General features: G+C 47.8%; 1 protein-coding gene across 1 annotated transcript in view; it reads left to right on the top strand.

Annotated features, from left to right (window-relative positions):
- Positions 1–26,903, top strand: part of PAPPA2 (pappalysin 2) — a 95,542-nt gene that overhangs the window by 44,116 nt on the left and 24,523 nt on the right. The window contains exons 8-17 of the mRNA XM_030496228.1: positions 220–712; positions 1,249–1,377; positions 2,076–2,167; positions 2,422–2,615; positions 3,809–3,946; positions 7,288–7,423; positions 7,651–7,870; positions 18,156–18,327; positions 20,684–20,861; positions 22,994–23,207. Of these exons, the coding sequence (XP_030352088.1) occupies positions 220–712; positions 1,249–1,377; positions 2,076–2,167; positions 2,422–2,615; positions 3,809–3,946; positions 7,288–7,423; positions 7,651–7,870; positions 18,156–18,327; positions 20,684–20,861; positions 22,994–23,207 (1,966 nt within the window). The remainder of the gene's footprint in view (positions 1–219; positions 713–1,248; positions 1,378–2,075; positions 2,168–2,421; positions 2,616–3,808; positions 3,947–7,287; positions 7,424–7,650; positions 7,871–18,155; positions 18,328–20,683; positions 20,862–22,993; positions 23,208–26,903) is intronic.

A 26,903-nucleotide genomic window follows, 5' to 3' on the forward strand; every position in this document is an offset into this window, starting at 1 on the left:
GGAGACTAGTGGTGCATATTGCTTTCTATGATGTTAAGGCAAATGCCACCAGCTCTGGCATGTGCCTATAGTGAGTGCAAAACTGCATGGGTGTGCAGATGTAGCACAGAGGTGCTTAAGCACCTATGGGATGCTGCAGGGAGGATTGCCCCTTTGTGTCCGCTGTAAAGTTAGCTGTCCCCTGGTTCTCATCTGCTGCCTTCTCGTCCCTCCTCCCAGGGCCCCCAGATGTGGATCAGCCCTGTGAGCCCAGCCTGCAGGCCTGGAGTCCAGAGCTCCACCTCTACCACATGAACATGACTGTGCCATGCCCCCAGCCAGATGGCTGCATCCTAGAGCTGCGCTTCTTGCACCCCGTCTACCCTGATTCCCTCACCCTCTGGACCACATACCTCTCCACGGGCTCTCCCAAGTCGCTGTCTGACATTGAAATCCTGACAGAGCATGGGGAGTCCATCCATTTGGGCCCCCTGGACACCTTCTGTGATGTTCCCTTTACCGTGAAGCTTAACATCCCTAAAAAGATGTCTGGAGTCAAAATCTACACCTTTGACGAGAGGATGGAGATAGACACGGCCCTGCTGACCTCCATGCCCCACAGCTCTCTCTGCTCTGCCTGCAAGCTGATCCAGTACCGAGTCCTCCGTGACCCCCCGTTTGCAAATGGGTCCCCTGCCACCCCACCACAGGCGCACCGCTTATTTGTTGACACGTGAGTGACAAGGCTGCTCTGTTGTGGGTGGCTGGGGCAGTTTTGATGACCTCCTCCAGTCCTGCCTTTGAATCCATGGATGGTGTCGCTTGTGTTTTGTTCCTCCCCTCCCCACCTTGGGAATTAAGACATTCAATGTCACAAGTGGATTCTCTATTTAGCATTGAGGAAGCCTGTTGCAGACCCACCATACTGGCATAACCTTTGCCCATGAGCCCAGGCTAACTAGAAGGAGCTTATTAACCCAGAAACGTTTTCCCCATCAACACAACTAGGAAAATTATTGTTCGAGTTAATGCCACTTCTCCCCAGCTCAGACCCTAGGGAAATAAGCAGCAGGGCCCTCTGCACGACCTGGCAGAGACCTTCTTCCCACAGTCTCTGCCTCTGGCAGTTTAGAGTACAAAGACATATGTGAGACTGTGATACTGCATGGGCACACACATATGATTTCTATAGCTGTGGTGAACAAATCTGTTGCAGATGCATGGGCTGTTCCCTCCTGTTCTTTCATCGAGTCCTCTCTGTTCTTGCAGGGAAGTCACGCCTGGGCAGGTGTACCAATATCAGGTACAGGCAGTCTCTGGGACAACCTCAGGAGAAGCCTCCCCACCACTTGTCCATGTCCATGGAGCACCCTACTGCGGGGATGGGAAGGTGACCACGTAAGTCAAGAAACTCAAGCTCTCAGCTGAGGTTCTTTAGGGTGTCATGTCATCCTGCCCCAAGGATGTGCATCGGAAAGTTTTGGGTTTTTTCTCCTTGTGTTTTGGGATATGTAACTGTGCACAAAGGAATAGGTATGAATCAAGGCATTTTGGCCAGCTTCTCCTATCAGGTCTATTTTCTGCAGTATGGGGACAGAACCTTTTTAAGGAAACTGCCTGGGCTTTTTTATCTCATGAGATGCCATGCATGTCAGCTGGGGGCTGATTCTTGACACCTCTTGGGCTAACCTTCTCTCTCTCCCTTCTCCAGCTCCCACCAAAACACCACCCTCATTTCAGAACCTGCTGCCCTTTCCAACACTTGCTTTCTCCAGCAGCAAGTCTTCCTGATACCTGGTTCTCTACTTCCTCTGTTGCATATAGCTTCATTTTCTCCCATAGTTCTTGTCTCAGGTCTTATAAAAAAGTCACAGTACGGTCACACTTTCTGCCATATGCTGTGTTTTCAATCTTTTTATCCCCTGACAAGATACAGTGTTTTCTCTCCTCTACCTTACTGCACATGTAGTTATTCCTCTTCTCCCTGCTTCTGTGGAAATGGAGCCAGGATATGGGGTCCTCACTCACAATTGGGCAGAAGCACAGGAGTGTTCAGTCAAGGGCATTATTAACGTATTTGGCTATTTTCCTCTTAGGAGCCTGGAGGAGGAATGCGATGATGGGGACTTGCTGGATGGAGATGGCTGCTCCAGGAAGTGTAAAAAGGAAAAAGGCTTCAACTGTGTTGGTGAGTCCAAATAGATTGTGACCTCCTTTTGAGGCAGGAGTCAAAACTGTATGTTATTCACACTGCTCGTCAGAGCAGGGAGTGATGCACCTCATCACAACAAAATGTGGATTCGCAGCTGGAGTGATCCACAAAGCTTGTCAGGTCCCTGTGGTGGGAAATCCCAGGGTTAAACAGCCAGCATGCCTCCTGGGAGGAAGATGTGGAGATGTATGTGCCTGGAGCCTGGTTTGTAAACAGGTCATTCCTTGCAGGGGAACCAAGCCTGTGCTATGTGCACGATGGGGATGGTGTGTGTGAGCCTTTTGAGAAGACAAGCAGTGTCCTGGACTGTGGTCCCTACACGCCTGATGGTTATGTGGATCTGTGGGCAGCAAAAGCCTATGCCTCCCATCACGATGCGAAGTCCTGCCCTGCTTCCTTGGTCACTGGAGAGCCTGTTGTGAAGGTGAGTGAAAGCATGGCCCCAAAAAATGAGTTGTCTAGCAAAGCCCATGCAGTAAAGCTGGGGAGGTCACTGCTGCAAGAGCGCACTGAGGCAAAACCAAGATCTTCAGAGCAGCTCTAGAAGTGTTCATCGATTGCTATATTCCCATGCAAGGGACCAGTAGAAGACCTGGGCGTTTCTCACACCTCTCTTTCAGTAGTCCCTAAGCCCAGGAACTGCAGTACATGGAAGCGTGTTTCCTCAAGGCAGGGAGCACGCCCCAACCATGCAGTTTACTAAACAGTGACCACCCCCATCCCACCAGCTAAATGCACAACCTCGAGCATGTTGATTTAAAAAAAATCCCACAAGTTTAATACCTTATAAGGTCAGGGCCTGAAAGGATAAAATCACGCATACATCAGCATCTGAACTGCTCTCAAACTCTCTGATCTGAAGCCAAGGAAAAATTGTGGGAGAATTCCCATCTTTCATATGGGCTTTGGAGCCGGGCCTGGAGGTCTAGGACAGGATTTCGCCTGATCAGTGTTAACGTGGTGCGTGTATGTTCTTTCCTTGCAAGCTGAAGAAGGGCAAGAAATGTGTAAAGAAGTCATATTTAGCCTGTTATGCATGTGTTTCTATTGACCTGATATAAGAAATGTTCTTGAGACCTGCATGATTAAATTGCCCAGCTATACATGTCTAATGAGATGCCTTGGGCTCAGGTGTCTGCTCCTCTGGAATGATACGCATATCTCCTGTGGGTTTTTTCTGCCAAGCCTGTGGGGATATTTGGGATACCGCAGGGCATTAAGTGGCGCAGAAAACTGGTATTCAGGCAAATGAATCACACCTTTGGATCTCATCAGCCCAGCCAAAATCAGGAGGCTGTTGTCTTACCTGTCCTCTCACAGCTTGGCTCATTATTCCTGACTGAGCCCCAGAGACACCATAGGGTGCTTAAATGGCATATTTACAGCACCTCAAAATGACAAAGGTCTCCTGTGCACTTGTGGGTGACGAGAAGTCACTCCTGCTTAGGAACCTGCATCCTACTTGTCTTCAAAACAATTTCGCTAGACAAAACAAGTTGCTAGAAAATAAATTGGGATCTTTGCAACATTTGTTGAATCTTTGAGGTTTTGTAGGTGCTGTTTCTTTCTCTCACTTTCCTTGCTTCTTTCTGGGTTGAAATAAATCTCTCCTTTCAGGTATGTAAATCCTACCTTCACAGTGTGCCTAAGGACCTTTCCCTGGCTGCTTGGTTCCCCTGCACTCCCAGCCAAGACAATGCTCAGGATCCAGATGAGGAGAGGATGCCCTTGGGCAATGAAGGAGTTTGGCTCAAGGTAAGTAAGGATGAAGGATTTGCCTCAGCATTTTGGTGATAAAGACCCATCCTTTTCTGTCCTGTCGGAGCTGCAGCAGTCTTAAAAACTGCTCAGATAGGACTTAGTATCCTACTGAACTCCTCACAAACCCCAAATGCCTGTGGCTGAGTCTTACATCGTTGCCCCATTCCCAGTGTGAACACCAAACCCATCCTGGGGCAAATTGCCAGGAGAAGGGCTGTGCCTGAAACCAGAAGCCCACAGAAATATGTTGAGGCTGAGAAACAGCTTGCTCCTGACTATCCTCTATAGTCAAACTGTGCCATTACACCCGCAGAGAGCAGGCACAAGCTGTGTTTAAAGTCCTAGTTGCCTTTGTTCACCATGACTGATAAAGAGGGTAGCTGGATATGCTCTGCCATCCTCAGGGGTCCTGAGCACTTCATGTTGCTGCTGACCACCCTGAGCCCACAGGAACCAGCTGTGGCATGCAGGTCCTTCTGCCCTCTCTGGTGACACCAGACCAAAGGAGGCACTTCTGTGCCCAAGATGCTGGTCCTGAAGCCCAGTGGGGCCTTAGGGGCTGCCTCTGGGAGGGCACCTGGAGGGTCAAACCTCTCTGTCCTGGCAGGCAGAGGAGCAGGACAGAGAGCTGAGGGTGAGGCCAATGTGATTTTTACAGCATTGATTTTCTGACCACAGACACAGTTTAGAGGTTTCATGGCTGTTTCCTGGTGTTACTGGAAAGCTGGGCTCTGGCATGCTGCTTCCTCTGCAGTTTTAGGGGCACCTTGCCCTGCTTTGCTTGATGTTGTCTAGAGAGGACCTGTTCCCAAGATGCTCAGATGACTTGGTGAATTGTCAAACCGGAGTCAATAAACATTGCTATTGCCTCTGAGCTCCTCTGTCTCTCCACAGAACTTCCTTTAACTGTTCTTTTTTTTCCCCTTTTTTCCTTGTCTGTGTGCTCACAACCTACTTTCTGGCTTCAGTCTCTGGCCATGACAAATGCGGCTCCTTTCTTCCTTTGCTAGTGAGAAAGCAGCAATCTCCCCCTCTGCCCTACCTAGATGAAAGCCTGCTTTCCACTTCTCACCAGGGGTTAAAGAGTGTTCCAGTTTTATTGGAGCTTGCGGTCAGTTCTCTTCCTCTATGGATGTTTATATTAAAGACTTTCATTACTGTTTCTCCGTGCACTCTCTAGGAGTGCTATTATTTTCCACCCATAAAATTATTTATGGACTAGTAATAAATATGCCCTTTTTCTTTTTTCCTTGTTTTTAATAGAGTTTGCCTGATTGGTAACATATTGGGTTAGGAAAGACAGCTTCTTGTTGACAATTTGCCTTGCACTCCCGCCTGCCCTGACAGGAATGGTGCTGTTCATGCACATGCGTACCCACGTGTGCGTGGTGTTTTGTGGCCACCAAATCTTATGGCCATTTTAAAGCTGTTACACCTGTGTCACCCTCTTAGAGCCACACCACAAAACCCATTGAGTCGTAGGAATTGCTTCCTACAGCATTTCTCAAGAGGTGGCACCAATGAACAAGAGAAAGGCTAGGTCATGCTGTAAGTAGGCTGGGGGCAAGAGGTGTGTGTGTCTGTGCCACCTAAAGAAGTATCTACCGTGCACCTTGGGTCTGCAGATGGGAATCATTATGATTTGCAGATCTCCAGCCATGCTTTGTTCTCAGTTTCCAACACATCCGGTGAGGAAAGAAATCAAAATCACTTGTAAGCAAGTCAGGATGCGTGACATGCAGGAAATGAAACAGAAAGGGGGAGAGGGAGGGAGAAAAATAAAGATAGCCAGCTGTGGCCAAGTACATCATATGTATTAAAAACAAAAAAGAATTGGAACATTCAGTCCAAGTCAGCTGATGTTGGTCTAACTTGTGGCCAGTGAACTTCACCACCAAGTAGGTGCACTGTAGGAAGGGAAAGACTAAACCCTCCACCTTAGGCTGTGTAGTCCAGGGAAAGCCTCACCTGACTTCTCCAACCATCTCTCCTCCCCTGCGGAACCATGCTTGGAGGAGCAGGCAGCAGGTGCCTGGCTTAAAATCGGCTGACTCCTTGGAGCTTTCCAGCTGCAGTTCTGTCCCGAGGGGCTCCTTGGAGCAGGCTATGAGCGCTGCTGGCTCTTCATCTTCTCTTTTTGCTTTCCTTTCCTCCCTTTTGCTTTCCTGTTTTTTTTCCTTTCCCCTCTGCTACTTTTCTCACCAAGGGAGACAGTGGGGATGTACCAAATAAAAATGTCTGAGCCTCCTGGTCCACTCCTTGCAGCAAGCCCTGGCCAAAGGAGCATGTAGGCAGTGGTGGGGACTTGCTCTGCAGTGTTTGCTGCTGAGCATCTCCCTGCAGAGTGGGAGACCTGGCTGAAGCCGTGTTTTTTCCTGCTCCCATGCGTAAGCAATGCCTGGCATGGCATGAACCACCCTGAGGCTGGGCTGCCATCGCGAATCAGGTGGTTGTCCCCTCCGCTCCCACAGTCTGCTCCTTGGGCTGTGCCCGGCCAGCTGGGACTTGTCATCCTCCGAAATACACCTTCGCCTTGAATTTCTGGGCTTCCTCCACACCGGCATTTAACAAAAACACTCCATAGGGTGGATCTTGATCAAAACACATCTCAGCACAGGGTGGGGGGATACCAGGGTGGGGGAGAAAAACATTTCTATCTTCTTACTTCCAAAGAACATCTGTCCTGCCATGATTGATGCCACGAGATTCCCGGCTGCCTCCTGTAGCCTTCGGGGCTGTAAACAAGTGGGGAGCTGTCGGCTCTCCTAGCAGGCAGAGATTCTTCCCACAAATCTTTCCATGTGTTGGCTGATGGACAGTTTGTAGTCACTCTGGGTACGCAGGCTGTTCTTTGTTGGTTTTGTTGTTTGGGTTTGGGGTTTTTTTTAATGGAAATATCCTGGTGGCAGGGCTAGTAGCTCTGAGTGCCTTGCTTGTCTGGCTGGCACTCCACAGGGTGGGAGTCAGAGGCTGGTGGAGGGAGGGCTGAAAAAGGGTAATCCAGTCTTGGTCAGGTGTTGCTCAATTTTAAGAGCAGCAAATGTGGCAGCTGGGAAGATACCATAAATTTATGGCAAGGGGACTGATACCTGCGGGGAAGGCTGGTGAAAAGGAGAAGGGGAATTAGGAGGGAAAGGAGTGTGTTTCTGCACCCTTCTTTCTCTTCTCTCTCTTCCCACACATTTGCTACCCTGCACATTTGCAGTCTCTGACCCCCTAACCCTGTGCCTGCTCTCTCACCACATTCCCTCTTTCTCTCCCTCTTGTATATATGGGATCAGAAAGGCTGTATTTGGTAGGCATGCTCTCAGGGTCTCTTTTGCCCTCCTGCCTAGGTGTGTTTTGAGAGACCTGCAGTGCCCACCTCCCTCCTGATCTTCCTGGCCTCCTCTGGCACCATCCCAAGCAACCAGCGCAAGCCGAGGGTCGCTGTCCAGCTGAGTGACATAGATGGGCTGAACCGCTCTTTGGGTGAGCAACCTATGGGCTATGGTACCAGCAGGGACACCAGGAGCTCGCACACCTGCTGTTATCTCTCACTGAAGTGGGTGCTGCTGTCCCTTATCCCTGTTTGCAGCATCTTCTGCTTCCCAAGCTGGTCTGTTGGGATGCGTGGGGGAGCAGAAGAGATAAACCAAAAGCAGAGAAAATATCCCTGGAGTTGAGCTAGTGGCTTCTTTGTTTGCATTGTCTCGCAGGGATGTATGAGCTGTCATGCCAGCACAACCCCCTCGTCATTAACGTGAGCCATGGCCAGGAGGACCCATCCTACCGGGCTGTTTCGGTGCTGCTCAACTTCTCCTCCCCACTTGTGGGCATTGCAGCTGTGGCCTTGCGGACCTCTGCTCAGCCTGGCTCCTCTGACCCCACTACCTGCCTCCTGCAACATGAGGAGGGACATGGCCATCAGTGCTACAGGTATGGTCTCCTCAGAGCACTTTGCAACAGGCACCCAGAGTACCTCTCTCCTCTGGGGCTTTATGCTTCAGTTCTGGAGTTTTTATCTACTTGCTGAATGTTTTGTGACTTATTCTTGAGTGGTTTTACAGGTGGTGTTGGAACATCCAGTATAATGGCTGGATTTGCTTATCTCGCTGCAGGGAGGCAAGAAAATTGATTTTTTGTGTGGCCTGTGCATCTGCACAAAACTGCATTAAAGGACTGTTCCCTGGTGAGAAAACCAAACTCCTGCTGAGGAGTTATAGCTGAGGGTTGCTGCTGAAGCTGAAATGTTGGCTGCTTCTGCATACGCTTTACAAGCTCCATCTCCATCCATTACAGTCTTCCCCACGCTGCAGGAGGTGGGGGTGATGCTCTCCTCCTTCTCCTCCTTCTCCTCCCCTTCCTCCTCTCTGTGCTGACTCCCCCTCTCTCCCAGGCTTCCGAACAAGTCTCATGCTGCCCTGTTATAATGTGGTGATAACAATAATAGTAGCAACAGTGCTTTAATTTATTGATGTCTGGTGCTCCCAGGCGTCTGCTTGTCTTCATAAAGCAGCAAACGAGAGGCAGCGTTTGCAGAACGGGCGCCGCTCTCTACTGCGGGTCGTACTGGAAAAAGGACAGGGAAGGACTGTAGTCCAAAATAGACTAAATAAACAGGGTAGAAAGAGCATGCCAAGCAGAGGCATGGACCCAAAGAGGAATGAAATGATGGTGCTCAGCTCTGTCCTACAGGGGTAGTGGGGCTGACGACAGCCAGACCTGCCAAGTCTGGCTTTGGTTTCAGATCTCAGGCTCCCTGAAGTTGCAAGAGTGCTGATCCAGGGCTCTGGTTTAGTCAGTTACTCAAACTGCACCACTGGGAATACTGATATTGGGTCCAAGCTTTGCTGGAGCTGTGGGGGTGTTAAGAGTGAAGGGCTTTTGCTAGGGTCGTTGCATCACTGCTACTGTCATTTTTCTTCTGTTGATGGCCCTGGATGGACAAAGATCCTCAGTAATGAATGAGCGTACGTGTGTTTGTCTAAAAGCTTGTGGGATCATGGTACAATTGATTTATGTAGAGTTCTGGAAGCCATGAATATCCTGCAGTTGCTTTTTACTTTTTTTTTTTTTTCCTTTCTATTTTTTTTTAAGTGCATGTGTGATTTATACAGAAACATAAATCTTAGTGAGTCAGCATATAAATATTATTCTCAGCCTTACATTAAAGGATCAGCATCCACCTGAAATGCAGTCTGTTTCCTCCTGGTAGATGTTACAGCTATGTACACACATGCTTCTAAGAACCCAGCCAACTGATGTGGTTTTTCAATTACATTTTCTCATCCTTTAAAATAATTTTACACTCTCATTGCCTGAGATCTTACCCCTCCCGTCAGAAGTGACTCAAGGAGGAATAGGCTAACCGGACACAGCTGAGCATTGCCTATGGATGCAGAGAAGCTCATAAGGAGACAAATAGAGAGGAAAATAGATGTTTTTCTCTTAAAAGTCTCATTACAGCTGAAGCACAAGCCAGTTCCCATATCACCAAAGCACACAGAGCTGCATGCTGTCCCCTTTGTGTGGGCACAGCAGGATCCTCGTGTCTTCTCCTCTTGCTGCTGTTGTGTGGGCTCCCCATGGCCTTGGTTTAGCTGCAGCATTGCAGGTTACACACATGCCCTTAGCAAACACTCTTGAGTAAATCAATTTTCAGAGTAGGAAATGCTATTTATAGTATTGCTTTTCTGGACAAAAGGCTTGAATATTTGAAGAGGGGTTAGGCTTACAGCCTCCAGTAGCCTCACGGATAATAAAGGATCTGACTCTGTTAAGTCAGGAAACGTCCAAGTATACCCCTTATCATATTTTTAAATCTATTTCATCTCCAAAAGTAAAGTACAGTAGTATTTTTATTTTTAAGGGCTAATAATCCATTTCATAAAAGGCAGGTAGAGTCTGGGGAAAAAATCCCTTATAAAAATTCAGGAATATAAAATCTTAAGAGGTTTAGAAACATTTGGCTGTAAAGGATCACAGAAGGTCTGTGTTATTCCTGTAAAGAATTGAATTGACCATTCGCACGCACCCAGCCTCATATACACAGTATGTGCATGCAAGTGCTTTCCTAAAATAACTCAAGAAAGGGACAGTAACAAAAGCAACAAAGAAATGAGGTTTCCTGACCTAGTCTAGAAATGCTCATTGCCAGAATAATAAATATATGATGGCTTGGTATTTCTGTAGCATCTTCCATCTCGAAGGATCTCAAAGTGCTTTTCAGGCTGAGGAAAAAAAAGACCATGTTTTTGCTGATGAAACGCAGCCTTCTTCAGGCCAGGATGCAGCAGGCATTTGATGATAAAAAAGTACATCCGTGCTTTGAAAAAAGAGTTGCCTTCTGCTTTTGGACCCGCTTGAGGCACTGAAGGTTGGAAGAGCACTTGCAGACCAAAGCAGTGTAGGTGTCCCTCTGTCACACCTTGCTACCAGCACCAGTTACCCCTCTCTACTGTCTCTGCCAGCAGCTCAAGGCTCTTCTTTGCTTTCTGTACCTTATGAGGTCAAGCAGAAATCAGTTTTAATGAGTTTCCACCCAGGAAACTCAAACTCTGCAGCTTTCATCCTTTGTATTTTAAGACTGTGTTACAGTCTCTCCTGTTTTGCTTGGTACAGGCTATATGCTGAACCAGGGGAACATTTTTCATTTCCTCTATTATGTTTATTTTTAGCTTGGTTTTATTTTTAGTGTGTTTGATTTTATGTTAGCATATGCTGGGAAATGCCTTGGCGAGTTAACAGGAAAGGTGTTACAAAATGCTATATCTGCATTGTGTTCTATTTCCTGTGTGAGTGCCCTCCTCTGCTCCCCCAAAGTGGGTTTGATGCATCAAGGGTAGTGTGGTTTGGATTCCTTTTATATGGAAAGTTGGTGTCAGAGAGAGAAAATCAGATGGAGAAGGGGGTTGTTTATATATTTTCAATTGCTAAACTTTATTCAGCATAGCCCCATTTCCCAGGCAGGTTTTGTTTGGTTTCTTTTCTTCTGGGTGCCAAATTTATGCAGGGTCAATTTATGAACTGCATCTGTGCTGGTGTGAAAATTTGTGGGGACTCTGGTGTTTCACTTCCTTCCCTTTGGCCTAGGGTGCCCCACGGTCAGGGGCCATGCACAAAGCAGATGGACCCTTTTGTTGGTATCCCAAGGTCACCCTGATGGGCTGAGAGGCATTTCAGATTAAAATGTACCTTTGTCGCCACTCTGTCCTCCCAGTCAGTGTCTGCTCAGGCTCTGCTTGCATGCACAGTGCAGCTGGCATTGAGAGTTGTCTTCTGTGAGGACAGCACATATTGCTCGGACATCTGTTCTCTGCCTCTCCCAGGCAAATACAGCCTCTTGGGTGCAGCATGAGGCCCATCAGAGCAGGTTGTGTCTGTACTGCACCATGCACATCCTCTGTCCTTGGCTTGGAGGAAAGCACCTCTCAAGAACTGAGCCTAGGATCGTGATCACCACCCTTCCTGGAGCATGGGCTCACCTCAGCCTCTGCCATGAAGACCTCTCAAGTACCTCTCCTCTGACATCAAAGCCTGTCGACTTCTGGCACTTCACTTGTAGGTCCCTGACCAGCTAGTGGGCAGTGGTAGCCAAGGCTCTACTGTAGGACTTGATCAGTTGCTTCAACTGGTGGCTTCACTGTCCACCTGGAAGGTGACAAAGGAAAATCTTGGAGGTGTAGGGACCATTGTCATAGGCTGCCCTATTCTATTTGCTCTCTGCAGCTTAGTCAGCTTCTTGAGTTCAATGATTTGTATACGTGGTTTTATTAGGATGCTCAAGGTATTTTCTGCTTTTCCCTGAGACTAGGCAGTCTTGCCCAGGAAAAAATATCTCCCAACACAGAAGTTTTTCAGCAATTTGATTTGGTGTCAAACAGCAGCTGAACAGCTTAGAAACAGGGTGCTTGGTGTCACCTCATGGAAAGGGCCACTGGTCCGATAAACTTGTTCCAAGCATGGCCAGCCCCGGATACACTGACAGAAGGTGAATTACAACACAGAGAAGATGTGAGGTGCAAGGCAGGTTTCTTTCCTAACCTTGGCACAGCTCCTTGTGAAACCCTGAAGCTTGATCTCAATTCCTTATTCTCTTACCAATATGGACATTATGTGAATCTCAAAGTCTTCTCTCCTTTCTGTGTCCAGTGAAGAACGGAGCAAGTGCTCGGGGACCCTGAGGTTTGCCTGCAGAGCCCTTAGTGTACTGCTGCAGCCAGCTTGCCCCTGTTTTGCCCTGCCTTCCCTACTGTCATACAGGCACTAGCATTTTTCACAGAAACTGGATTAAATATGTCCTTCTGAAGGCTCTCTTATCTCATGGTACAGGCTGCAGGGAGGTGACGAGTCTGCCATCTCCCCTACCAAGCTATTCTTATATTCAGTAACCCTCTCTGCTGAGAAGCTACCTCTGATTTCAAGATGAAAGTTGTTGCTTTCAGTCCATTCTTGTCAGAAATGTCTGAATACTTCCTGCCAGCAGACGACTTTTCTGTGTGTATGTGTCTGTACAGAGTGATCAGATCCTCTCACTATCTCCTCTCTATCATGACAAATATTTTTTCCTCCTTGAATCTTATAATGTAAGTCTTGCAGTCCAGCTATGGCTTCTGCTTGCAGCTCCCCTTCGAAATCCCTTGACTCTTTTTTGATGTTTTTCTTGGTGGCAGATGTGGATCAGAAGTGAATTCCTCTGGACAAGATATGAGGTGGCAGAAATGAGGTACAGTGTGTTGATGTGGGAATTGGATATAGATAAAAGTGTTCTTTGGGATAGCTGAGCATGTACTGTTGAGGAATACTGGCAGGTAAATCCTACTTGCGTCCTGGCCTTACAATGGGCAGATGGGTTATCTGTGTTCAGGAAGGAGTCGCCAGCTCCTCTCAGGAGTGATGAAGGTCCATCCTGCTCAGGTTGGGAAGCTGACTAGACCAAACTTGACATGCCATTCAGCCTCACTTTCTGTGCTTCTGTAAGTCTATTTTAGTGTTACAAACAACAAAAAAACATGGAAAGGAGCTGTCTGGAAATATATTAAGATTGATCTGCTCGTGCTTCTTTTTCTTCCTTTGCCATTATGGCTGCAGAGGGGCCGTTTGACATCTTACTGGTGCCTTTTCCCTCTCTGTGAGGTAGATGACAGTGGATGACTCAAGGATGTTGGTTTTTTGCCAAGTTTCTTTGGGAGTCACGTACAGAAGCAAACATCTTTTCTAGAGATGGCAACCTCAATGAAGATCATAATCAAGAAGTATCACCACCGTTGGGTCTGTACACGTAGCCTGCTCCCACAAGGATGGTTGCCATCAGATTTACTGGAAAAGTGAGACCTTTCCCCTCCGTGAGAAACATGCCTGAAGGGAGAAATTCCCAAGTATTTCCAAAACACCTTTTCTCATTTCCTAGCTATTCTCTTTTGCTAGACCACATTGGGGTAAACATCTTTTATCTCACTGATGTTCAGTGCTACAGTCCAGACTCCACCACAGTACATGCAGTGACTACTTTTAACTTCAGGAGATTTGGCTGAAGCCTTTACCTTTCCATCAACATCTCCTGTAACACCCTCTCCCCAAAAATCTGTACCATGAGATGCACTTAGAATAATTTTTCCCTGTTGGAGTCAGAGCTTGATGATAAGGGCTGTTTTAGCAGCAATCTTTGGGTTGAAAGCTTGTGTAGATAGTACAGCAATTTTTGGATGATTTATTAGACTTTAGGCAGCTGCACTGTATTTGGCTTGGCTTAGCTTGACTTGGGTAAATCCATAAGTATTTTCTGTGTTCCATGGAATAATTGCTGTAAAATGTAAAATTTCAGCTTTTTAGGATTTGGGTTTTGTCACAACAAAACAGTATCTCCCTACCAACATTGCCACCACTGGCTCAGTGTGCTCTGTTGCTGTCAGTTGCCTCCTGCTTTTATTGTAGAAAGATGAAGGATCCCAAAGGAAAAGTTTTGGCCTTGTTCATAGAATTGGTCCCATTTCAGAACAAAGCTCTTATCATTCCAAAGCAGTTAGGGCCATCACTAGGCAGAATTTCACAAATTTCACATCTGAAACTTTCTTTGATGTATGAGTTGTGGGAGTTGGTGAGTCAAAAAAATCATGCAGGCTGGTGCTGACGTGGAATAAGTTAAGAAAAAACCTTGGTATTCTGTAAAAGTGATGTTGACAAATCATTAGTTTGAGCTTCAAAAGATGCTGGGATAAAAATGGAAATTTTTCTGGATGTTTTATGCAGGGAAAAAAAAAAAATAAAAAAAATTGGCTTGTCCCACATCTTATATGGCCTGAATCAGAAATGGGCAAAAGTTAGAAGTTTGCAGCTGTGATAAAGGAATTTCATTTATCATCAAAAACAGAAAGAGCTCCTTCATGCTGAGATCAGAACTGGGCTAACTGCACCAGTTCCTCGTCCAGCCTTCATTAGGGTGATTCCAGCAGCTGGGAGCAGTGATTTACTCCATCACTTTACCCAAACCCTGGTAAGACACGTGGATGATGATGGGGACTTGCCACATGGCTTGCTTTTTCTTGCTGTTGTTCTACACTGTACACCATACACCTGGCCCAGAGTGGTGCAGTGATAGTCATGATGATGCTGATAATAAAGCAAGCCATCAAGGCAAAGTATGTGCATAGGGGTGATATATAGATGTATGTGTATATATATATTAAGCTTACTGATATATTTGAGAAATACATTGGGAAAATAAGACAGCTTTCAGACTCTTCAGGTCTGGAGTAGCAGCACCAAACTTCAAAGCTACATGTAGGATGAGAATAGCTTCTCAGAACTTGAGTTAATAAGTCTCAGATCATTTTCAAAATGAAACCCAGTGGGTATTTGTGGGCTAGGGGTGTTGTTAGTCACAAAGAAAATGGCAATAAGTTAGTCATCTTTTGGGTCAAAGAGAAAGCTAATTATTTGTAAAATACATCTATATACACATAAAGAATGTGTATATACATGTGATGTATATTAAAAGAATTATTTTGATATTATCACCTATGATTATCAATCCCTTATGTATAACTAATTAATTTAACATTTTTCATAATAATACAGTAAGAAATTTGCTGATCTCTTGATCTACTTTATACCAGCATTGTCAGTTGTGTTTCCAAGCTGGTGGAAAACCAAAATGTGCCTGGCAGTGCTGAAAAGGATCTGTACTTCATTACTTGTTATTTTATAACAGTGTTGTGCTGACTGACAAGGCTGCCCCAAGCAATGTCCTGTCACTCCACCAGTGCCAGCAGAGCTGCCCCAACGAAGCACTTGGCCTAGCTGGATGTATCCAGAAATGTAATCAGCCCACATTGAACCAGTGCCGCAATGAGCGCACGCTCCGTAACTCAACACAGCATCATGAGCAGATGAAGTTACGTGTCTTGGGGTCCCAGTGTGGGCACCCACCCAGCTGTAGCCTACAGCTGCTTAGTGAACCCACCACTCATCTCCTAACCCTGTTTCCCAACATGTGGGTCTATGATTTGGTTAGGTAACCTCCGTTTGCCTAGAGGCACCCAGGGGTAAGGACTTTCTTGTGGTGGTGTGTTGATGTAGCACCAACCACCATATTAGGGATGCTGCACACCAGCTGCATCTCCCTACATCTCCCTACATGCCCATGGTTGATAAGGAAGTGAATGGGATGCAAGAGCAAGGGTGGGAAGAAGAGCAGCTCAGCTGCCTTCACACATGCTTGTGCAGAGACACGCGAGGAGGTTTAGGACAGTGGATCTGTCATGGGGAGGTGGAGTTGGGGACAGGAGCATGTATATTGCAGGGAGCAAAGCAACCGCCTGGAGAAGGTGACTGCAGGAGGGGAGGGGAGAGGGCTACAATTGGTACCAGATGCCCTCAGAAGCTAATGACCTGACAAACGCTGTGCTCATAAAACAAATTCTTTAAAAAGGAAGCAAATGGAAATATAAGCTAGTGAAAGAATTTGCAGCAGCTGCCCTGAAACCATTTCTCACTTCATAAACAGGTCTGCGTTGAAAAAACAGCCCCTTTCTTCTTGTTCTCCTTTGTGGTCCCCTCCCGTGCCCACCGGCTCTTTCAAGGCTGTGGCCTGCAGGTTTCCACCATGCCTTTGGCTCCATGGACTTGTCCAGAGTCAACAGCACATTGTGTTCCCTTAATGTCTGTGTCGGCCCTGAGGGTTTTGGGTTTTTTTGGTGTCATTTGTGGGATTTCTAGCTGTGCATCCTTGGCTGGAGAGGTTGAGCAAACGCGAGAGGCAAAGGCTGCCTCTGCCTCCACTGGGTGAAATGCAGTGCACAAAAACTGTCAGCATCCCCATGCAAAGCAGGGAGCAGATGGGATGTACTTGAGTGCAGCTCCTTCCCTTCTCTCTCCAATTATTACCTGAAGGTGCAGCACCTCTCCCTCTGCTTCAGGAAGGCTGATGTCAGTTTTTGCACCTATACCACTTGGTGAAAGATAGCACCAGATAACCAGAGTGTTTTTCCTGTGGGAGCTGTTGTGTCAACCCCATGTCTTGGCCTCATTCCATCCCAGGTAATTAATCTACTGGCTACATTTCACTGATGGAGACCATAGTCCTCTGTCCAGCCCTCCTCTTTGCTGCAGGATGATTTGTGATGCTTAATCAGTACTTAATGAATGGTTGTTGGTAGGAAGCTGCTGTGGTGAGGAGGGAACTGTTTGTTTTGAAGTGATGATTGACACGCTGCAAGCTTTTCTGGGACCTCATGTAGCTTCAGGTGGTGTACAGTGTAGGGTAATTCCTCCTTTTAGCTGTGTCTCACCTTGGTGGCCACAGCGGAGTCTGTAGAGCTGGACAGTTGCATGTTGAGATGGTCTTGATCCTAAAGAGTCTGTCATCAACATGCACAGGCTTGAAATGCTGTATGGACCTGTGGGAAGAGCAGAGGTGATGAACACCAACAAAGCAGAGTGGGAAGGTGACAAGAGTGGGGTGGAGGAGACAGCTGCAGCAAGTGCATCTTCTCCCTTCCACCATGGGCTCTGGTGTAGCTGTGAGGACATGATGCTTGGGCAACTCTGCTGCCAGGTCTGGGGAGGGACAGCACATAGTTTAAACAACATCTCATGGCTGGTTCCCTAAGATCTGCAGAGGTTTCTTCTCCAGCTAAATCTTTCCTTGCAGTTGGAGATCCTTTGTGGATTCTCTGATGTCTAATACAGGGTTTGATATACCCATCACCCTTCTATCAGCAAAGGCTTTAAAAAGGCCTCTTCATCTTTTCTGCCTGACCATCTGTTGCTGCAAATCTTGTCTTATTCTGCACTAAGGCTGACTGAAATTGAGGTGCGGATTCAAAAGTTCAAAAGGAAAGAGAAACACCCAGAGTTACCATCTAGGCTTTGTTGCCTTTGGAAAACACAGATCTCTTGCTGTTCACTGTGAGACATATGCGTGAGCAGAGTATGTATGGGAGGACATGTGTGAGTGGCTGCAATCATGTGTAAGGTGTATTTTCTGTGGCACTGCAGAGCACAGTTTCAGGAGGTCTCTTGCAACAAGTTCTGTGGTGTCCATTATGATTTGAGCATGTTGGAAATAAGAAATTGTCATGTGGTAAATAACACCTTGCTTTTGAAGAAGCTGCAGCCCACTTGGGAAGGTGCTACAATGATAGCTGTTATAGCTTTACCCCCTGTGCATTCAGGAGCGCTGCTTGATAGGACCATCTGATGTCAACTTTCCCACTTTGGCCATGGGAGAATTGTGGCCTTGCTGCATATGCCCATCTGCCTGCCCTCTCTCTGTCACCTCCCTTCTTTTGCTCTCTTAGTACACCTGCACTGAGCAGTGCACACCAGGCTCTGTGCAGGCTCTTTGCAATGCAGCCTCCACACACTAGTGCAGAAGAGCTGGAGTAGCCCCTCCAGACAGCACGGAATTTGGATGGAGCATTGTTTGGCTATGCCTCCTTTCATCAGCTTGGAAGGATGTGATGGACTGTGAGAAGATATGGGCTGGGCTTGGGCTGAGGTCCAGCCAGTGCAAAGCTGCGAAAAAGTACTCTCCTGGCATCATTGTCAGGAGACCTCAAGCCTGAAAGAAGCTGGCGCTGAGGGATAACCTGTGCATCTCTGTAGGCATCTGTGACCTGCTGAGCATCCCATGTAGATGCCACCCAGAGAGAGCCCCTTCTAGCTAAAGAAGTCCTGGGACCCACTGGTTGATCCCTTCTCTCTTCTCTTTCACCTATAGCTGTGTTCATGGTGCCTGTGGAGGATCTGGAAGCTGCATGCGGCCACTGCTTGCTCACGCTGCCACCCTCAGTTGTACCTCTGATGGCCCAAGGCACATGGCATGCACTGTCGCCTGCGAAAAGGGCTTTATCCTCCACTCCAGCAATGGGAAGAGCCTGGGCTCCACACAGGTAAGCAGAACTCAGGGTGGGGGTGACCTCACCTCAGCCTGTGCTAGGACCAAGTGCTAGTTAAGAAACATTTAATCATCCTGAGGTGGTTGGAGTGACCCCAGAATGCCTTTTTCCTCCAGCCCTGACCTCCTTGCTGCTTTTCCAACAAACCTCAGCCCAGCGGAGGCTCTAGTGCTGGACCTCTGTGCTGGTGGACCTGCTCTGGAGACCCCTCTCCTTCCCTTGCTGCAGTCCTTCTAGCTCTCCCAGCCCAGTGCTACTTGCAGACCACAGCTCTGCCAGGCTAAATGCTGCTGCAGGGGATGTCCCAAGCTAGGGTGTTGAACTCACACAGAAGGAGAGGTAGACATTTCTGTTCTCCACATGGGCATTGCTGGGAGGGTTAACATCCCAGGGATGTTTTCTCTCCTAAAGCTGAAGTTAGTGGCTCAGGAAAAAATGAAGTCATTGCAGAGCAACTATATTTAGAGGCAGCTGACAGCACGGAGAGCTTTTCTTACTTTGCGTTACATTGCGGTAGCACTGCCCACGCCAGCAGGGCAGCCTGGAGGTCACCATGAAAGAGTTTGTCCTGCTACCCATAGGGCTGAGGGATGCCTCGTAAAAGCCACAAGTCAGCATGTCTCTTAGCCATTGACGGAGGAGACCTGGGACTGATGCGTCCTTGGGCACCAAGCTGCCTCAGGTCTGGGCAGTCACCTTGGCAGAGTTGTGGGCACAGGGTGTCCCATCCTTAGGCTGTTCCTGGAGGGGGAACAGGAGTCTGTGGGTCTGAGCTGGTCTCCGCACTAGCCTGAGCAAGAGCATGAACTTGCACAGGGTGGAGGCGGATGGAGGCGAGTCAGGCCACGTCAGCAGGGTGGACCTTTCCTCACTGGAAAGAGGAGAGCTGCAAGTGCTTGTGATGCCTGGCAGGCAGGTTTCCCATGCTGCATCCATGGGTGTTTGCTGCAGGAGAGGTGGGTGTGGGAAAGGGCAACGGGGCAGCTGGGGATGCACCGTTCAGCTCCTCATCACCAGGGAGGTTATTAATTATGTGGCCGCATGGCTCTGTGGGCCAAGGCATGCCTAGGGAAAACAAAATGTTCCCATTCTCTGAAATGAAACCACAGAAAATAAATCTGCCTCGGGTGACAGTTTTCCTGCATTTGGCAGCAAGATGGGAAACTTCTGGACAGACCTTCACCATGTGGCTGTCACAGCAGATGGCAGCTTGAAAGTGCCCTGCCCTGAGCCCTCCAGTGATGTTATTGGTTTGGCTGTGTGACCCTACTCATCTTGTGGCGTTTTAGGAAAATGCACACAGCTCTCCTCTGAGCCATCCTCTCCACCTAGTTCAGATACACCATGATTCTGCTGCACACCCAAGAGTATCAGAATCAAATTTAGTTGTGTCCTTCAGAGCCACCACATCCAGGTTCAATCAAAACATGTTGGCTGTGAGGACAGGTCACACATTTGACTGTACAAGCCACATGGTTGTACTCAGCCAGCGAAGGGACATCAGGAAGATCTCTCTTTTGTCTGCAGCCCTGCCTGAGAACTGCTGAGGTGGGGTTAGCAGTCTGGGAGCGGAATTCATGGAACAATTGGGATTGGAAGGGACCTTTACAGGATCATCTAGTCCAAACCTGCCATGGCTAGGGACTCCTTTCACTAGACCAGGTTGCTCATGGCACACCGACATCCACCACTCTGTTTTGATGAAGTCTGAGGCACATGTTGATCATGTTTAGTGATGGGACCACAGGGTGTTAGGTTCTCATGCAGTCCCCCAGCTGTGTAAGAGTGACCATGTAATTAAGATTTGTAAATGAGGTTATATGAACCTGATTTCAGTGGGGTCTGTGGGCTGAGGCATGAGAGAATCAGTGCATTAGGGAAAAACAATAAACAGGAGAGCTGCCCATCAACAGATCAAGTAAGACTTGATCTTCTAGGGGAGAAAATTGCAGTGCACAGAGCTGGGAATAACTTGTAGCTCAGGAAGTTGTAGTGCATCTTGAAGGGATTTTCTGTTTTCCTTAATGTGCTGTGGCACCATTCACACAGTGTGCATGCAGCTTGCATTTCTGATCAAGCAAGTTACAGGCCAAGCATTAGAAGGTCTCTTGTGCAGGTGGCTTGCATGTTACCCCAAGGACCATTCTCTGCTTTCACACCCTGAATGTCACCTGTGAACTGGTAAGGGCTTTGTGACTCAATGTCCAGAGTGGGGAGAAAGGGCGCATTGGAAAAATGGGAGAAAGCTCTCCTTTTCCTCGAACCTGGATCAGTCTTTTCTGCTGAGGTGGTAAACCAGAAGATTAAAGCTCACTTGCAGGGGTCTGATGGAGCCTCGCTTTCTCCACAGCAGGAGGTAGTGTTGATGTGCAACTCGGGATGGTGGGACAGATCTGTGACTTGTGACCCTGTTGACTGCGGTGTCCCTGACCAGTCCCATGTGTACTACGCCAAGTTCTCCTGCCCCAGGGGGACCACTTATCTGCAGAGATGCTCCTTCTCCTGCATCCACCCAGCCAAGCTTCAAGGTACGGTCTGGAGTCCTGAGAGATTTAACCACCCTTTATGGTGCCACCTGTCTGTGCCTGTCCCAAGCTGTCCAAACACAGCATTGCTACTTTGAATTTCCCAGTTATCCTGGCTTCTGCCAGCCAGGTGGTCTTCTGAGACACTTCCTGAAATGGTGAGCATCCAAACCCCTTGAGTGGAGACACCATAGCGTGGGGATAATTCCCTCTGACTCCCATCTTCCGGCTGGCAGCCCTTATCCATCCACCTCTGGGTGTAGGGATGTCTTCTTCAGGTATCTAGTGAGATCTGGCAGCCTCCAGTATTATGGGGACAAGGGAGGCAAGAAGCATGCAGGCAGCCAGTGCAGACAGACAGGGGACTTCGGAGAGCCAAAAGTGGCTCAGTGCCTGGTGGCTGTGGGAAAGCCTGTGGTTCACGAGTCCTGGGGCTGTATAAAGCCATAAAGACTGATGCCCACAGCTGCAGAGCAGTCTGGGAGATGTTCACCACCCAGACACACAGCAGTCCCCCCCAGACATGCCATGGCCTGGCTTTCATTCTGTCGACTCCATCAGTAGCCGCAGGAATGTTTTGAAGCCAAGTCAGAGAAAAAGAGCTACTGTTCCTGTCTATACAAGGCTGAGCTGGATGGGATTTTGGGGGTAATTGCCTTGACAGCTTCAAGCATTGGGACTTTATGTGAATTTCCACCAGCGCCTTTGCTCTGAACAATCACATACAACAAATCATTTTAATGGGTGTCCTATTTTATGGAGACATTTATAGCTGAAACGTATGAAAATCATTTACTTTTTTTTTTTTTTTTTTAATTTTATTTTATTTAAGTTAAATCTAAAGAGCAAAAACTGCAGGGAATTAAGGTCTTCTTTTATGACAAGAGGATGCCGGTAGATCCCCAGTGTGAGCTGATCCAAGGGGCAGCACACGAACGATGACTTGACAGCCCAAATTCTGCACAAACTGATGCCCATCGCCTTGCATGGGTCAGCTGAGGGCAGGGCTTTGATCTTTCTGTCACAGCTGCCTCTTGCTGCCACTGAAGTCAATAGGAGGTTTGCCATGGGCTCTCTTGGTGGGAAGGCGTCCCCTCAGTGGAGCACCCTGGGTGACTTCCAGCAGCTGACATAACGGCTGGTGGTGCTTGGCCAAGGCTGCTGAGCCACTAGGGTAAACTCTTAGAGGTTCAGCCGACTCGGCTGAGCTGTCGAGGCAGAGACGTGCTTGATGCTTGTTCTCCCCGAAGGCTCACATCCTTACGGGCAGGCTCTCAAGGCTAATAAATGCTAAGAATAGGCAAGGAAAGGATGACACAGCTGCACGGTGCTTGGAGGTGGAGGATGACCCTTGGTAGCACTGGCCCGCCAGGAACACAAGTGCTGAGTGGAGGTATGGTCTTGCCCCTGGTCCAAAAGCAGTTGTAGGCAGAGGATTGATCCCAAAAAGAGATGTTCGACTGAAGCATGGAGCAGTCTGACTGCACCGGGTACCTGCTGATCTAAACCTCCCAGAGGAGTCCCATTCACTTCAGTCCAGCTTTTTTTCTTGCTCAGTAGTTCCCAGTGAACCATGTATCATCCATACTGTGTGGGCAATGCAGTCCTGGGCACTTACCTCAGCCGCTCAGAGTTGTGCAGTTTCGGCCACACATTAGCTGGGTCTACCAAACACTTTTTTCTAGAGGGACAACAGAGAGCTGGACTGTAATACTCAACCCAAACCATTAGCAATGGGTGGTTTGAATTTCCAGTCACACCAGTTAAGGCTCCCATATCTGTCCTCCTGGCACTTCTCATCTTGCGCTGCGCATGCAGCACAGGGTATGACAGCTTGTAAGGGTAGGTAAGGGCAAGCTGCAGAAAGCACCTGGGGAGAATGAAGGTGTGCTCAACAGAATATGACAAATAGGTACCATACACAAAAGCCCCCAGCCCAGTGAAGGCTATCCTGAGGCACCACCAGAGAGGGGAATTTTGAGGGAAAGTTTTGGGTCTTCATATCTGTTGCCTGACTTGGCATCAGTATCCACTCTAACAAGAGGACTTTTGCTGGTTGCTCTGAGCTTCCCTCATCAGGACTCCATCCCTGGGTCGGCTGTAGCCCCAACATGCTGCTTCTCTTTTGGGGTCAGGAACAAACCAGTGGCTGACCTGCCTGGAGGATGGTCTCTGGTCACTCCCTGAAGCCTACTGCAAGCTGGAGTGTGATGCGCCTCCTGCGGTGGCCAACGCCAAGCTCCTGGTCCCACGGTGCTTGCAGGGGAACCACGATGTGGGCTCGGTCTGTCGCTACAAGTGCAAGCCTGGATACCATGTGGCTGACAATGCAGCAGGAAAGCCTAAGAAGTAAGTCTGTGGCGGGTCTGTTATCACTGTTTCCTTCCTCCTCTTCTCCCAGTGTGAACAAGAAGGAGAGGTTATAGCGTGCTGGCAGTCATGAGGAGTTGATCTGATAGGTACATGGAAGAGCAGCTTGCTCTGGTCACGCAGATTTCATGAAATACAAGAGATATTCACCCTCATTTAGGTGAAAGCAGGTGGAAGCAAGATGTAAACTGCTGTTGCACATGTGTACTTTAAGTGCCTTAACCTAAAGCGTGCGAATTTTCCCATGCACCTTGGTGAAAATCAAGCATGTACAGAAATGTTTTTGGACTCTCAGGTAATTGGATGTAATAAGATGCTGGAAGATTCCTGGAGCTGCTGTCTTTCCTAAAAGCGATAAAGCATAGATCAAGGCACTGGTTGTAAGAATGAATGACTGCCTTCTGTCAGGGTTAGCATTTTACCCCCTCCACATCTTGGCTAAATTTGATCTCAAGCATTGGCATTTCAATTGGAGAAGATTTTTCCTGATGCTTCAGGGAAAAATTCCTGGTGATTCACTAGCCCTGCACTCAGCCAATATCATGGCGCTGGGGGGTAAAGTAGCATTTTGTCTGCAATGTCTCCAGCTGAAGTCCCCATTGGGTATGGTCACTAAAGATTTCCTGGCATTGACCAGGTCCTCCCCAGAGTCTTGATGGTAGCCCAAATCAGGTAATTATGTGCTAACTGTTTAATGCCCCCTTCCAGTTTTAATTGGATGCAGACCTCATCTCTACTTTGCTCTGGGGTAGGGTTGTTATGCTCTGGGAAGCAGTTGCCAAATTTCTTGCCTCGTAATGAAGGAAGTGGTTTCTGTAAACAGCTCTTCACAGTGTTAGGAGCATTTCTTGGGCCAAGGGGAGCTGAGCAAATTATGGTTATAGCTACAATCACATGGACTGCTTTGCAAACTGCAAAGCAGCTTGTGTGCCTGTGGCATTTCAGGCACTGGATGTGCAATCAGATCAACTCAGCTTGCAATGTTAGGCCATCTCAGTCATGCTGCAGCAACTGCTGGTAAAAAGGATGCCCTCTGGGAGTTCCCAGGGCTCCTCTCATGTGTGTGTAACTTCCCTATCTATGGGTCTGAACAGCCTGTGAGACAAGTCAAGGAAAACCATGTGAAGTGGTTTACATTTTCATAGCAATGCATGTTGACATAGCATTTTCAAATTTGCCATTATCATTGCTATTAATTTGTCTAACATCTTGGCAGAGTAACAATCCTGTTACGGTAAGCAAAAAAACTTTAATAGAAAATGTACTGCTTGCTTATCGTGCAGGTTAACTGCTATGTGAGTTGTCTGATTCAAAGCAAAAGCCTTTCCTTGGAAGTGTAAATGTCAGTGTACAGTCTTATCCGGAGCTCTGCATATATATTCAGCATGAGTACAAACCCCTTGGCACGTGTAGTGAGTAGTAGCTACTAGCCAGTAAGCAGGCCAGTCAATTGCTGCATTGCTGGAAATCCTTCTGATTTTTCAGGCCTGGCAGGCAGAGGATGAGACCTGCCCGAGTAAGAGGTTGCTTTCTTTGTTCAGGCCGGTTAGCAAGTTGTTGAAGGTGATGGAGAGCTCTGGAAGGGGCCAGCATGGGTGCGGCGCGCATTCTGGGTATGCTGGTGTGCAAGCAGTGTCTGTGCTCATGATTTGGACATCAGGTTTGAGGGTCTTCTGAAGTCTTTCTGGGTTCTTTCTGGGTTCAGCAAACTGAGTTCTTGATCTATTGTCTCCCTGCTGTCCATCAGCCAAGCTAGCACCAGCCTTACTAAAGGATTTAGTGCTGTACAGGTGTTGATTGGCATAAGAAAGCAAGACTCTCTCTGTGTACTATGTATTGCACAAATGATCTGTGGATACTGGACAGTGGATACTGTGAGGCATGATCCATGGCTAACACTGAAGACTGCATGCCAGCTAAGTAGCTTAACCTTAGAAAAATATTCAGGCTCCCTTTGAATTATTCTTCTGGCTCTAGTGATTGTGCCTTTTTAGAGGGGAATGATAGAGGGAGTGTATTCTGTTGTAAGAAGCTTGGTCATTGCCTTTGAGGGCTGCTTGTAGGCACCTTCCTCAGGGTTGGCTCTGTTTCTCCTGTGGACAGGGACAGTTAAGCTGTAATATGAGCAAGCAGGAACTAAACCCAGCCATGGCTCAGCATCACCACTTCACTAGCTACCTTTTTGATCAGCCTTCTGCAGTGTCTTTCTCTCTCATGCACCTCGTAAAACACCATGGCTATCACAGCTGGACTGGGGGCCCAAGTCCTGGGGCTTTGCTCCTTACATGGTAGCACTACAGTGCCCATCTTATGCAGGCCTGAGCCATGGCTGGGATCCAGCTGTCTCTGTCCAAGCTGAGATGTTCTTGGACACAGATGTTTGTGTGATTCCCTCACTTCTATTTTGTTAGTTGAATTTTACTGCAGGAGCAGTAAGGATGCTTAGGAGGCTCCTGCAATCTTAGTTGAAATTAATTTCTCGTAGCATAAGTTTAAGAGAAAGGGGATGAAGAAATCTGTTGTCTCAAAGAAGGTGCTTTTATCTATTAACTTGGTTGAGGGAACACCCTTTAGAAATCAATGCTTGTCAACAAGAGATCCTTGAGGAAATGTTGATTGTGTAATCAAGATCCTGCCAGAGATTTGCTGCTTTTCTGCTGGCAGGATCATCTGACTGACAATGCTGACATGAAGATTAAAGCTTCTTTGACTCTTCCTAAAGGAAATCTAATTTCAGCCGGTTTTCCAGCTGCCAAGCTATTTCACATCTAACCCTGAAATAACAGTAACAAGGGGAACTTAACATATGCATTTGTGCTCTGTGGTGGGAGCTCTCTGTTTCTGGGCAGCATCTGTCCAGTGGCAGCACCAACCAACCCACCTGGATTGTACAGAGAAATGAACGGTCAAGGAGCAATGTTTGGCATTGTCCATATCTGCAGCATTGAAAAGAGCTGGCCTGAAAGTCAGGGGTCAGATACTTTGCGCAAAATAAGCATCACCCTCTCAGTGGTCCTTGTTGTTGCTTCCACCATGAAGTACCATCTGAAGCAGCTCACTAACACCAATAGAAGTATCTAGGACATCCTTTAGAGGAGCACTCTCATGCTGAGAGGATGCTCTCAGTTTGGGGACCAAAAAGGTCAGACCCTGCCGAGCAGTTTCACTTGCCCAATGCAGGATGATTCCCTGGAGAGATCTGGACATCTCAAAGCTGCCTTTGAGAGGGGTTGAGCCCCTTCTGCTAGCAAAGAATGAAGCGAAGAAGAACTGGGCACCCAGGTCTTTTCAGGCAACTTTGAAAGTCTCAGCCTGCACAAGTCTCAAGGAAGCACAGACCCCTGATGAACTTCTATGGAGATATCAGCCCCTCTGACTTTTCTCCCCATTTAAAGGCTACAGGGACCATGAAAGAGTGAGAAGAGGCAGGAGAACGTGGAGGAGAAAATGGACTAGGAGGAGTTAGCAACCAGAGGCTGGAAATCCGTGGGAAAGATGACAGTGGGCAAAGCAGGACAGCTAACCTAGCGCCATCAGAGTTCAGCAGGGCACCAGGACACTATACATTTGTGGTGGGTGCAAAGGCGGGGAGTGGTCACTGCTGCTGCCCACATCTGGCCCCTTTCAGATAAAAGGCAAACACCAGCACAACTGAGAGAGCCAGGCGGCCAGGTA

This window comes from Strigops habroptila, chromosome 8 (genome assembly GCF_004027225.2).
Source record: "Strigops habroptila isolate Jane chromosome 8, bStrHab1.2.pri, whole genome shotgun sequence".
Classification (NCBI taxonomy): domain Eukaryota; kingdom Metazoa; phylum Chordata; class Aves; order Psittaciformes; family Psittacidae; genus Strigops; species Strigops habroptila.